Source organism: Humulus lupulus, chromosome 4 (genome assembly GCF_963169125.1).
Source record: "Humulus lupulus chromosome 4, drHumLupu1.1, whole genome shotgun sequence".
Classification (NCBI taxonomy): domain Eukaryota; kingdom Viridiplantae; phylum Streptophyta; class Magnoliopsida; order Rosales; family Cannabaceae; genus Humulus; species Humulus lupulus.
The window spans coordinates 46,040,518-46,055,220 of record NC_084796.1 but is presented as its reverse complement, the minus strand read 5'-3'; the positions used below and the strand labels follow the sequence as shown (position 1 = coordinate 46,055,220).

Sequence of the window (14,703 nt, the reverse complement as noted above, 5' to 3'; positions counted from 1 at the left end):
TTTGTATTAGTGATGTCCTTTAGCATATTCCAAATGCTAAACTCTGAGATTTATAATAAAATAAATAACGGCAGCATTAGAAGTTATCAGCTCGAAATTTAAATGTTATAATTTTTTATAAAATGAAAAAAAAAATATATCTCATTTTATAATTTGCATGAGCTTTTATTTCAAGTTCCATTCAGTACGTAGCTAGCGAGTGGGACAAACAACGATCTCAACACAGCAAAAACAAATCATTCTCCAGTTGGGGGTTCGGTATAATGTCTCCATCCAAAATAAATAAATAAATAAATAAAATCACAAAAATTTCTCAAATAATTTCTTTATTCATTTATTCAAGCTTAAAAAAAAGTGTAATAAAAAAATATTCGAAAAGGCAAGAAGGTGGTATGTGGGGCTGGGGTTGGAGAGAGAGAGAGTAGTAGGGACTCATTACCGGAGAGAGAGAGGTTGGATTTGAATATGAAAATACAAAGCTCCTTAAATCCACTTGAGCTCTCCCACCTTTCACCTTCCCCCTCCTCTCCCTTCGCTCCCAAACCCTTCATGTACTTGTTTAAGCTCTTGAAGACACGTCGTTTCGGTGTGGATGGGCGGCGCCGCCGGCCACGACAACTCTCTCCCACCACCAGACGATGCCGCTCCGGCGGAGGATATTAATAATAATAACCATATCATTACTAGTAACATTAATGGTCATCACAACAACAACAACTACTCCTCTTCTTCTTCCTCCACCTCATTGTTACTAGTGCCACTCGCGCACGCGCCGATTCTCCTCCTGGTTTACTTCCACAAGGCTTTTCGTGCGGAGGTGGCCGATCTCCAACGCGTCGTGTCCGGCGCGTTGGAGCACGGCATCAGTACGCGCCGCGGCTTCGTGGTTGAGCTGTTGTGGCGGTTCGAGTTCCTTAAGCTGGCGTGTAAGTACCACTGTGCGGCGGAGGACGAGGTGATCTTTCTGGCTCTGGATGTTCATGTGAAGAATGTGGCGTGCGCTTACTCGTTGGAGCACAAGAGCATCGACGGCCTCTTCGATTCGATTTTCAACCGCTTGAATGCGATCTTAACTGAGGACGAAAATAATGATAATGATCATCGTCAAAACGACGACGTTAATGGTTCGATGATTATGATGAAGCCGTTTCAAGAGCTTGTGTTCTGTATTGGCACCATTCAAACCTTCATTTCAAATCATATGCTCAAAGAAGAAGAACAGGTAGAGTGCTTTCATCACGTATATATATATCATTATATTTGTTCATATTTCTTTTTAAATTTTACCAGGGAAATCAAATTTTAATGTTAACAAGACATAAAAATTTAATCGAGAATATAAACTTAAAATTTTATTTGATAATTATTTCAGGTGTATGTATACATTCGAGTAGTTGACTTTCTAATTAAAAATATCAGTACGTGTATTACCTATATAATATTGTATGGGGCAACGACAGCCGGTATGGTTTTAAAATCCGTCAATTTCTAATTACCTCTTTTTGTGGATCGGGTTTTGTACCATTATTATTATTTAATTATTAATACTTTGAAATGTAAAAAAATATAATTACCATAATAATGTGTTATTTTCCATGTAATATATATTTTTTCTTCCATAACATTTTTTTTATAAGGAAGTTTAGCTCTTATATAGTACATGTTATAACAATGTTCATATATACTTAAAATATGTTGGTAGTTGTTGCTAATAATACATGTGCATAACTAAAAAAGGAATAAAAGAGTTGTAAATACAATGTCAAAAGAAGGCCAACTTTGTTCTATGAAAAGATTATACAAAGAAATCACATTTTAAAAAATACACTTGATATTATCTATAAATAATTTACATAAAAGGTAGTGTACTATATTTGAACTATGATAGAGAGAGGGAAAAAAAGTCCTAACAAATAGTGTTAGTTTCTACGTACAAAAAACTTAAATTTATTTTAAACAATGTAATCAATAATTAAGAAGCAATAATTTGAAATTAGTTCGTGTAATCGTTTATATATTGGTTAATTATAACCAATTTTTGAGGCCTATTAAGTCCTATTTACCATCTTTGAGCAAAATGAATTCCTAAATAAATAAAGTACCATCATGGCTATGTTTTTTTTTTTTAATGATTTGAAACCTTTACTGAATAAATAAATCCTGGTTCCTTCTGTGGAATTTTTTTTGTTGGGTTGATATAATATAGTAGTTTTATTATGAACTGGATCAAGAGATAAATTAATGCATACTTTTATTTTGATCTTAAACTTCAATACCCTAACTAATAGTTAATAAAAGGCTATGTACTATTTTAATCTTATGTATTTTAGTTATATACTCAATCATCTTAATGTAAGATCTAAAAATAGTAATAAAGTTACACATTGTACAAATATTATATTTAACACAACATTTCGCATTGCGATCTAATATACACTAACATTTAAAGGTGCAAATTAATTTATAAAAAAAGTAAACTATCATTAATAATCAATTAATATTTATTGCAAAATATCAATTTTTGTTCTTTTTATTTTCATTTTTGTATTTTATAATAATACTATTATATATAAATTTTAAATAAATAAAAAAATATTATATATAGAATAATGACATAAACATATTAAAAGAAAAATTAAACCAAAATATTGTTCATGATTTTTTTAAAAAAAAATTACGATTACATTTTAGATCACAAACTATCTTATTTAAGGTACAAAACATTCATGATATTATTCAAATCACACCTCAATGATGGAAGAAAAAACTTGTTTATTTTAAACTTGTTTTATATATGTGTATACATATGAGACTTATATATAATGTATTTATTATGTATTATATATTATTGTAATAATAATATGTTATAACATGTGAATTTATATTAATATAATTATTAAATATCTAGTTTTGTAATATATTAATATTATTGATAATATTTAATAATATTTTAATTTATATTAATATAATTAATAAATATTTAGTCTAGTATTACATATTATTATAATAATGATATTTTATAATATTTGAATTTACATTAATATAATTAATAAATATTTAATTTAATTTTAATAATATATTATGTTAAATATTTAGAATATTTCGTTAAAGTTAAAAAAGAAACAGTTAAAACAAAGAATTTATGTTATATACACACTTTTTATAAACATATATATATATATATATACTAGATACAAACAACGTGCAAAGTGCCTGTTTGCTTAATTTTATATATAGAATTTATTAATTATTTTTATTAAATTTATATTAATGTCATATAAATTTCAAATAAATATCCTATTTTAATTAAATAATTTATTTATTTTTTAAGTTTATGTTTGTTCTAGTTTTTGAAATTGAGAGTGACAAGAAAAGATTATATATTATATGTTTAATGTAATATTAAATATTATACATGGATTTTAAATTTAAGTTTCTTGCTAGTTTTCTTAAAAAAAAAAAAATTTGTTGCTAATTGACAGTAGATTATATTATATGTTTAATATAATATTATTCTAATAAGCGATTTTAAGTTTAATTACATTTTATTTAAGTTATAAAACGTATGATTTTATTATTTTTAAATAATTATCATTTTAAAATATCTAAAAAATATCATATTTTAATTTTTTAATTAATTATTTTATTTTATTTAACATTAAGTGTTTACAAACTACCGTTAAATATAAGAATATTCTGATAAATACAAGAATATCCCGTTAAAGTTAACATTAAAAAAATTAAAAACCGTTAAAACCAAGAATTTCCGTTATCTACACACTCATTATATAAAAGAGATATACTAGATACAAACAAAGTGCATTGCACATTTGCTTAATTTTATTTATAGATATTATTAATTATATTTATTAAATTTGTACCATTGTCATATCAATTTCAAATAAATAATATATATATATATATATAAAAGATGACATAAACATATTAAATAAAAAAAAAACTAAAACATTGTTTATGATTATATATATACATATAAAATGATAACCATTTTAAACAGATAATTTTTTTAATAAAAATTAAGATTATGTATATATGTAATAATTATTATTATAATGATATTTTATAATATTTAAATTTATATAAGTATTAAATATTAATTTTGTATTAAATATTATTACAATAATGATATTTAATAAAATTTGAATTTATATTAATATAATTATTATATATATAGTATAATAATTATATAATAATTAAGATTATGCATTATATATTTAATATTAATATAATAATAATATTTTATGATATTTAAATTTATATTAATATAAATTATAAATATATTTAAAAATATATTCCGTTAAACTTTTAGAATATTCAGTTAAAATTAACAAAATAAACTAATAAATTAAAAACTTTTGATTATCTTTATAGAAGAAATATTGTAATTTCAATATCAATATCTTCATAATACACTTAAAATTATTTACTTAAATAAAACATAATATATTAATTTTTCTAACGTACTAATACCTTCACATATTTAACAATGTCCACCATCTCAACTAATAATTAGCAACACTGTATTAATGAAGGAGTAAATAGTGTAAAGGAAAAAGTCGTTGAAATGTGTAATTATTTTGTTACTTAATGACAGACAACGATGTACAGAGTTGCTACTTTTGGTTTTAAAAAGTCGAATCATCAATAATAATATTAGATACTATACGTTATTGAAGTGAGCCCCCCCATCCCATCATGTGGGACACTGTATTACCAAGCATTTTTCATGTATATACAGTACTATTTACATATAAATATCTTATATATTATTGAGCTTGATATCATTATTCATATATGTTTGCAGATATTCCCTTTGCTCATGGAGCATATATCTGTTAAGGAACAAGCATCTCTGGTTTGGAAGTTCTTGTGCAGTGTTCCCATAGTACTAATGGAGGACATGTTGCCATGGACCCTCTCCTTTCTTTCACCCCAAGAAAAAGTTGAAGTTGAAAATTGTTTAAAAGATATTGTACCAGAAGAAAAATCACTACATGAGGTAATTGTTTAATTAACTGATTAAATAACCAACAACCATAACCCTTTATAGTCATTATCATCCCAACTTATTCCTGATTATTAACATCACTAGCTCTTACATGTGCTAATTATAAGTGACGCAACATATTGTGAAGGTAGTACTTTCTTGGCTTGGTGGTAATAGCCACCCGTTATTGGAAGTTCATTCATCTTCTGGTGGATCTGCAGACACGAGAATATTACTCAAGCCATACTCATGTAGAAGATATCTTATAGAAAATTGGAGGGCACCAACATTATTAATCCATAATGATATTGGACATAATCCAGTTGATGGTCTCCATCTTTGGCATGGGGCCATAAGGAAAGATTTGATAAAGCTACTTGAAGAGCTTTATCAATCAAGAAGCTTAAGCGACTATTCCGAACTTGACAGAATAGTTGTGCAATTAAAATTCCTTTCTGATATTATAACATTTTACAAGTAAGTTGTTTCTTGCTTCCCCTTTTTTTGGGGGGTCATACTTTGTTTATTTTGTAGCATATTCTTATTAGATATGTATATAAATCTTGACTTTGCAGCACTGCATTAGAAAAGCTATTCTGCCCTGTGTTGAACCAACTTATCCAAGGCTCTATGTCCTCCACTGAAGGATTCCCCAATGAGAGTCACATTGAAGGTTTACAGATGTTGCTGTACTACAGTGCTCAAAGTGATAAAACTTTGAGCAAATTTACTGAGAAGCTTTGCTGGGAACTCGAATCCTTTGTGGTGGAAATCAGCAAGCAATTTGAGTTTCATGAAGCAGAGGTGGAAATTCTTTACTTTAAGCATACACTAAGATAAATATTTAGGCATTGGTGAAGACAATCGTTTATTTTCATGAGATGTCACTACATAAAAATCATCATTTAAACATGTTAGCCATATGTTTGTAATTTGACATTTATTTTGTAATCTTTCAGGTATTTCCTATCATTAGCAAGAACTGTAGCCATGAGATGCAGCAGCAGCTTCTGTATGTGAGTGTTCATATGATGCCATTGGGGTTGCTGAAGTGTGTGATCACTTGGTTTTCATCTCACTTATGTGAGGATGAATCCAGATCAATTCTTAACAAGATCAAGCAAGGAGATGCTTTCATCCATGACTCTTTTTCTTCACTCTTGCATGAGTGGTTTCGCACTGGTTGTTCGGGTAAAATCTCCGTTGAAAACTTCGGAAAGAACCTGCAGCAAATGTTCAAGAGCAAGTTCTCTTTCTTATCTGATCAAGTCAAGGATGCTGCTGGATCTTCATCATTGCAATCCGATAATAAGAAATCTTTCACAGAATCTGAGCCTAGAGTTAAGATACTGAACTCTGTCATAAAGGGCAAGAGCTCTTTGTCATCATCTTTTGACTCACATAATACTAGAAAGTATGAGACATCATACTCAAGTGTCATAAATCTTCATATATATTTCCCAGAAAAGATAAAGACATTTCAACCCTCTTCTGGAGAAAACCATTCTGGTTCTGTTCTCAATGACCCTAAACCAGTGGACTTCATATATCTGTTCCACAAGGCTCTCAAGATAGATTTGCAGAACCTTCTTTACAGTTCAGCTCATTTAGCTGAAAATCCTGGGTTTCTTGGAGACTTTTGCAGGCACTTTCGACTAATACAATTTTTGTATCAAATCCATAGTGATGCAGAAGATGAGGTTGCCTTTCCAGCTTTGGAGGCCATGGGAAAATTCACAAACATTAGCCACTCTTACAGCATGGACCACAAATTGGAAGTTGATCATTTTGGACGGGTCTCCTTTATTCTTGAGAAGTTGACTGAATTGAATGTTTCAATTTCTAAGGACAGCTCAAACATGGATCAGATTATGAGGAAACATTATCAGCTATGCATGAATCTCCATGATACGTGCAAGTCATTGCATAAAATGTTGTCTGACCACATTCATCGCGAAGAGCAAGAAGTTTGGCCTTTGTTCAGAGAGTGCTTTTCCTTAAAGGAGCAAGAAAAGATCATAGGATGCATTTTAGGAAGAACAAATGCTGAAATTCTACAAGACATGATCCCTTGGTTAATGGGATCATTGACACAAGAAGAGCAGCATACCATGATGTCCATTTGGCGCCAAGTCACTAGAAATACCATGTTCGATGAATGGTTGAGAGAATGGTGGGAGGGGTATGACATGTCTGAAGTCGTAGAGGAGTCAATCGTGGTGCCTTCAACAGTGGTTGCTGATCCCTTGGAGGTTGTCTACCCTTATCTTTGTGAAGCTACTGAACAAGAAGGAAAACTCAGTAGCAAAAACAGGCAGATTATGGAGAAAGATTGTATTGGTGATACTGTCAAGCAAATGGGGGAATGTAATGTGGATGATAAAACAAAGGATTCTGAATTATATGACCCCAGTAACTTAGAATACAGAGGTTGGGATGAGAAGAAGAGAATGCAATATGAGACTGAGAATGTGACATGTGAAATAAAACCTGGTCAATTTTTCCAAGCTGCCCAGAAATCTAAGTACTATGATTTACTTCTGAAAATGAATCAAGAGGACTTGGAGGCTGCTATTAGAAGAGTTTCAGGGGACTCTTCCTTGGATTCTCAGAATAAATCATACATAATTCAGCACCTGCTGGTGAGGTTAGTTATAAACATCATAGTGTTATTAAAACTTCTAAGAAGAATGCAGTCCTTTTTTCAGTCATCTTAAAATTACTGCTTCTTCTTTTCATAATCTCATTGAAACAGTGTGTCATTTCTCATAAATGGAAAACACAATGACATGGTTTTTTTATCTATCTATACTGTTTGATCAGCCGGTGGATTGTGAAGCAGCAACATTCTCTTCTAATTCCCTCATTTGATCATGAACAAGAGTTCCCAGGTCAGCATCCTTCCTATAGGGACCCACTCAAATTGAGCTATGGCTGCAAACACTACAAGAGGAATTGCAAGCTTGTTGCCCCTTGTTGCAACCAGCTACACACCTGCTTGCGCTGCCATGATGAAATCACTGACCATGTAATAGATAGGTATGTCAAATTTCACTAACTACATATATTTTATGTTCAAATTTATTTAAAGCTAATGTTTTCAATATATATGTGTGTGTTCAGGAAATCTGTAACAGAAATGATGTGCATGCAATGCTTGAAAATTCAACCCATAGGTCCCACATGCTCAACAGTGTCCTGCAGTAAATTCTCCATGGCAAAATACTTTTGCAGGATTTGCAAAATATTTGATGATGAACGGTAATGTGTTTTTAAATCTTCTAGACACACTCAATACATTTTTTTTTTCTTTTGTCTAAATTTGTTGGGTCGAGAATGCTATTTTATTTTTAATTAAGTATAGAAATCTCTGAACTGAACAGGGAAATCTACCATTGCCCATATTGTAACCTATGTAGAATTGGTAAGGGATTGGGCATTGACTACTACCATTGCATGAACTGCAATGCTTGCATGTCAAGAACACTGTTGGTGCATATATGCAGAGAGAAGAGTTTTATGGATAACTGTCCCATTTGCCATGAGGACATCTTCACTTCCAATTTTCCGGTGAAGGCCCTCCAATGTGGCCATTTGATGCATTCCAAATGTTTTGAGGTAATCTTTTTCTTCCATCCTCTGGTCCATTGCTAACACACAAATGGCTTATCAAAGTATCAACTTGATTTGAATACCAACATTCTGCCTTTACTATACTGATGCTTCTCATGCTTCTTCTAGGCCTACACATGTACAAATTATACTTGCCCAATTTGCGGAAAATCACTAGGAGACATGCAGGTGAGTTGAGCTCAACATATTGTATAGCATTCTTATGGGAAATTAGAAAAAGAAGGGATTTTTATAGATTATAAGAACCATAAATAGTAATGTTATTGTGTTGCAGGTGTATTTTAAAATGTTAGATGCCTTATTGGCTGAAGAGAAAATCCCAGAGGAATACTCAGGTCAAACTCAGGTCATACTATGCAATGACTGTGAGAAGAGAGGAGAAGCTCCCTTTCATTGGCTCTACCATAAATGCTCATTTTGTGCCTCATACAACACCAGGCTCTTCTGAGTCTGTCTGTCACCCTTCTTTACTTAGTCTGAATAATTCACTTCAATATTGAAGCTACAAAGGTGTAAATTAAGCAGCTTGTACAATAATTAAAATTTCTTTACTTGTAGTAATTGGCCATTGGACACTACATATATGTTTGAATAATTTTAGTTGCGTGTAAAAAGCATAAGAAACATTTTTTTTTTCTCTTTCCACTTCGATTGTAATATTATTCATTGTTTAGAGAGCCATGACAGTTCATTCTTTATTAATTCAAGGCCAAATCATAGACTCAAAGAAATAAGTCTATTAGCTTATATATATTTTCTGTACTACTCGGTACCTATATATATTTAGCTATATTTAGTTTAGTTAATGCTAGGTAACTCTGTTATTCTGTTATAACAACATAGCTTAAGTTTCTATTCTTGTTTTCTTGTTTTCTCTATTGTCTTGATCTATATAAACCAATGACCCACATTGTGTCATTACTGAAATCCAATACAATACAATATTCTCCACATTTTGTCCAATCCGTAATATGGTATCAGAGAGGGAAATTTGATTTCCCGTCCGATCCAAAATCCTGCCTTCTGTGTTCATCCTCTCCGGCAAAGGCAGCGTTCTCTTCCCCGCCCACGGTGTTCAATTCCGACCACCATTGTTCTGACCTCCGACACAGTCTACTCTTTATTCTTCTCATTTGTGACTCTTTCTTGGTCATTCTACAACCATGTCTTCGTCTCCTTCCGCCGAGGATGACTTTTCTCTTCCTGCTGAAGCTTCCTCCGGTGGTGCTACGAGCAACTCTGCGATACAGGGTCTACAATCAGTTCTAGGGACAAGATCAACCGTTGACGATCCTTCAGGCCCGTATTACCTCCATCATGCCGACAATCCAGGAAATGTTCTGGTTTCACAGCTCCTCACTGGACAGGATAACTACACTTCTTGGAGCCGAGCTATGAAACTCTATTTTAGTCAAGAACAAGTCAGGTTTTCTTGATGGTTCTATCTCTAAATCCTCCTCTTCTGATTCTTTGTTATACAATGCTTGTGGTATAAATAACAATATAGTCATTTCTTGGATATTAAACTCGGTTTCTAAGGATATTTCGGATAGTATCTTGTATGATGAATCTGCAGCCGAAATATGGAACGATCTCAAGAATCGTTTTCCGAGAAGGAATGGACCGCACATTTTCAACCTCAGGCGGGCCTTAATGAATCTGAGGCAAGATGTACAATCGGTCAGCCACTACTTATACCCAACTCAAAAGTTTGTGGGATGAACTCTCAAACTACAGACCAACATGTACCTATGGAAAATGCACGTGTCGAGGGGTTAAGGCTCTTTAAGATCATCACAACATGGAGCACACTATGTCTTTCTGGATGGGTCTTACAGAATCCTACTCCCAAGTAAGAGGCAACATTTTGCTTATGGATCCTCTTCCTCCTATGAGCTGAGTATTCAATCTTGTTACTCAAGAGGAGAACCAAAGAGCCGAGATCACCACAACATCTCAATCAGATCAGGTCACACACCCCTCAATGGCATTCATCTTCGCTGGATCTAAACCAACTACAAATACATCTACTAGCCAGACCAAGTCGTATCCACCACGCAAGAACAGACCTTACTGTACTCATTGCAATATACATGGTCACACCATTGAGAAATGCTACAAGATACATGGATATCCAACTGGCTATAACAAATCCAAGGCACCCACTACAGCTGTTGTTAATCAATTTCGAGCTTGTGACACAACTGCATCAACCAGTTCTAAAAATACAATTTTTCTGCCTCAACTAAATGCAACTCGGTATTAACAACTACTAAATCTTCTTGCAAATAAAAAATCTGGTATATCATCTTCTAACTCAAATCCTTCTGCTGAAACACAAGGTATCATTCTATCTACAACTCATACATCTCATTTGTGATATACTGAAACTTGGATTGAAGATTCAGGAGCTTCTCTTTTGATTTCAAATGCTTCTCTTTTGATTTCATTTTCCAATATACCAACTACCACATTAATCTTTCCCGATAACTCTACTCCAACTGTACTGCACTCTAGCACTGTCATGTTATACGCAAATTTTACTCTTACTGATGTATTATATGTTCCAATATTTAAGTATAACATTATGTCAGTTAGTGCCCTGACTTCTTCTAATTCCATCTCTGTTTCCTTTTTCTGTGATTCATTTTCCATACAGGAAACAATCACCAAGAGGATGATTGGCAAGGGTAGCATTTGTTATGGTTTGTACATTTTGGATTTGACTCAGCCATTTGCTCACTGCAATGCAATTAGTGCATAAATATGGCATGCTAGATTAGGTCATCTTTCATCCAAACATTTAGACTTAGTTCTACTTTACATTGTAACACTTCTCAGCTATACAAAAATTCACCTTGTTATATTTGTTCTCAAGCCAAACAGAGAAAACTGGCTTTTCCTAATAAGAATCTTTTTGCTGATGATTTCTTTGATATTATACATTGTGATAAATAGGAACCACACCACACACCTTCTCACAATGATTCAGATGTTCTACATATTGTTCCTAACTTTCTCACAATGATTGAAACTCAATTTAATAAAGTAGTCAAGTGTTTTAGATCTGATAATGCACCTGAACTGGCCTTCACAGAATTGTTTGCCAAAAAGGGTATTTTACATCAATTTTTCTGTGTTGATACACCTCAGCAAAATGTTATTGCTAAACGAAAACATCAACACCTTCTTAATGTAGCTCGGGCTTTGCATTTCCAAGCACAAACTCCCATTACTTTCTGGTCAGATTGCATCAGTGCTGCTACTTACATAACAGGACACCTACTCCAAATTTAAAAAATAAATCCCCTTATCATTTGTTATAGAACAAACTGCCTTATTATAATTTCTTTCGAATCTTTGGTTGTCTTGCTTTTGCTTCTACATTGTCTTCTCATAGAACTAAATTTGAGCCTCATGCTCGCACTTGTGTATTTATTGGCTATCCTCCAGGAGTGAAAGGTTATAGACTCTATGACATAAACACCAAACAATTTTTTATCTCAAGGAATGTTGTTTTTCATGAGACTATTTTTCCATTTCACAAGCTTAATAATGTTCATGTTCTAACTAACCCTTTTCCTGACATTGTGTTTCCCTCTCCTTCAATTTCTCACATTGATGTTGTAGACTATTATAGCTCTTTTTCCCCAACAGAGGTTACTTCAAATGATGCCAATTTATCTCCAAATGATTCCTCCATTGCCTCTCCTGTTCATAGTCCACCCACAATACCTGCTAACCCCATCACTGATATTAGTCTGCCACTTCGTAGATCATCTTGGCAGTCTCATCCTCCAGCTTATCTCAAGGATTTCGAGTGCAATACTAGCACTCATCACACTCTATCTACTCCTTACCCTATTAAAAGTTTGTGTCTTATTCCAAACTCTCTGACTCACACAAAAACTTTGTTCTTGTAGTCTCTACTCATGATAAAAAAAATCCTACAACACTGCAGCCTCAGATTGTCTTTGGGTCCACGCAATGTAAACCGAACTACAAGCTCTAGAAGACAACAAGACTTGGCCTATCATGCCACTTCCACCTCACAAAACTGCTATAGGGTGCCGCTGGATCTATATGATAAAGTACCACAATGATGGCACTATTGAACGTTACAAAGCTCGTCTCGTAGCCAAAGGCTATTCTTAACAAGAAGGACTTGAATTTTTTGATACATTCTCCCCCGTGGCCAAGATGTTCACTCTTAAACTTTTACTAGCTATCTCAGTTGTCCAAAAATGGCATACTATTCAACTAGACATTAATAATGCCTTTTTGAATGGTGATCTTAATGAAGAAGTATAAATGCAATTGCCACCTGGTTTACTGACACCTACTTCTCCTTCTACGGGGCCTCCTCTTGTGTGTAAATTACACAAGTCTCTTTATGGACTTCATCAATCCTCTCGTCAATGGTACATAAAGCTTTCCGCGACACTTTCCCAAGCAGGCTTCATTCAGTCCCAAGCTGATTACACCTTGTTCACTCGAGCCAGTGGCCCTTCTTTCATAGCTCTTCTCTTCTATGTCGATGACGTCATCATTACTGGACCAACTTTGGCTTGTCTTCACCAGATTCATCAGTCTTTAAATGATCGCTTTAAACTCAAAGCTCTTGGCATGTTGAAGTATTTCCTCGGATTTGAGATTACTAGATCTTGCTCTGGGATGTTCATCTCTCAACGACAGTATGCTCTCCAATTGCTTCACGACACTGGTTACTTAGGCAGCAAACTAGCCATCACTCCCATGGATCCTCATCTCAAACTCAACTCCACAGATGGTTACCTCTTATCAGATCCTTCCCAGTTCAGGCGTCTTATTGGACGACTTCTTTATCTCACCCTTTCAAGACCTAACATTACTTACTCAGTATACTATTGGAGTCATTTCATGTCTTTTCCTCAGACATCTCATCTCTAGGCTGTCCATCATCTCCTTCATTATTTGAAAGGCACCCTCGGACAAGGTCCTCTTTATCCAGCAAACTCTTCCTTACATCTTTGTGCCTTCTCCGGTTCTGACTGGGCATCTTGTCCTCTCACCCGTTGATCCACCACAGGCTTCTGTGTTTTCCTTGGTGATTGCCTCATTTTCTGGCGCAGCAAGAAACAACCTACCATTTCCAAAAGCTCCGCTAAGGCTGAATATCAAGCTTTAGCTGCTACTGCTAGTAAGGTTACTTGGCTACAATACTTGATGAAGGAATTTCAAGTACCTCCACACTCCCTGACATTCATATACTGTGACAATCAATCTGCTGTACACATTGCTAACAATCCCACCTTCCATGAATGGACAAAACACATCGAGTTGGATTGTCATTTCATTAGGGTCAAAATCAAAGACTCATCCATTCGCTTGGCCTCAATAAGCAGCAAGCACCAGCTAGCCGATGCCTTCACCAAACCTCTACCATCCACAACCTTATCCTCCCACATATCCAAGATGACTGTGCACAATATACACAGTCCATCTTTAGGGGGATATTAGATTATATGTATTTTCTATACTACTCGGTAGCTATATTTAGTTTAGTTAATGTTAAGTAACTCTGTTATTCTGTTATAACAACATAACTTAAGTTTCCATTCTTGTTTTCTTGTTTTCTCTATTGTCTTGGTCTATATAAACCAACGAACCACATTGTATCATTACTGAAATCCAATACAATACAGTTTTCTCCACATTTTTTCCAATCCTTAATAAAGTCTGCTCTCCAATTTAGATTTTGATTATCTTTGTATAATGCTTTGCAGTTAAGTTGCCCTCTATAATATATGGTCCGTTTAATGATATACATGTATTTATGTAGACTTGTGATTATTTATGACCAATTAGTGCATAATGGAGTAAAAAAGAATATGATATAGTATATATTCAATGAAGTCATTTCCCGCTTAATCATTTTTTTATTCCATATTTATTTTAAAGAAAATCAACTAATGTGTATTATTTTAAATCTTTCAATTCCGTTTATAGAGAACTAAACTTAAAAAAATATCATTTCAATTGACTTTGTTTATCTAAAAATCATATTTATCAATAGAGCAACA

General features: G+C 33.4%; 1 protein-coding gene across 1 annotated transcript; it reads left to right on the top strand.

Annotated features, from left to right (window-relative positions):
- The first annotated feature begins 464 nt into the window (after positions 1-464).
- Positions 465-9,352, top strand: LOC133830388 (zinc finger protein BRUTUS-like At1g18910). Its single transcript, XM_062260363.1, has 10 exons — positions 465-1,222; positions 4,826-5,020; positions 5,157-5,485; positions 5,584-5,812; positions 5,968-7,655; positions 7,832-8,047; positions 8,132-8,269; positions 8,392-8,626; positions 8,750-8,809; positions 8,916-9,352. Exons 1-10 carry the CDS (start codon positions 593-595, stop codon positions 9,087-9,089), a joined length of 3,894 nt encoding a protein of 1,297 aa, XP_062116347.1. The 5' UTR covers positions 465-592; the 3' UTR covers positions 9,090-9,352.
- Positions 9,353-14,703: the final 5,351 nt, after the last annotated feature.

Excerpts from the sequence above, each read along its gene's own strand:
- LOC133830388 (XM_062260363.1), top strand. The coding sequence starts at position 593 with ATGGGCGGCGCCGCCGGCCACGACAACTCTCTCCCACCACCAGACGAT. Across the intron at positions 5,486-5,583 it reads GATATTATAACATTTTACAA|CACTGCATTAGAAAAGCTAT; the intron begins GTAAGTTGTTTC and ends TTGACTTTGCAG. Across the intron at positions 8,627-8,749 it reads TGCATTCCAAATGTTTTGAG|GCCTACACATGTACAAATTA; the intron begins GTAATCTTTTTC and ends TGCTTCTTCTAG.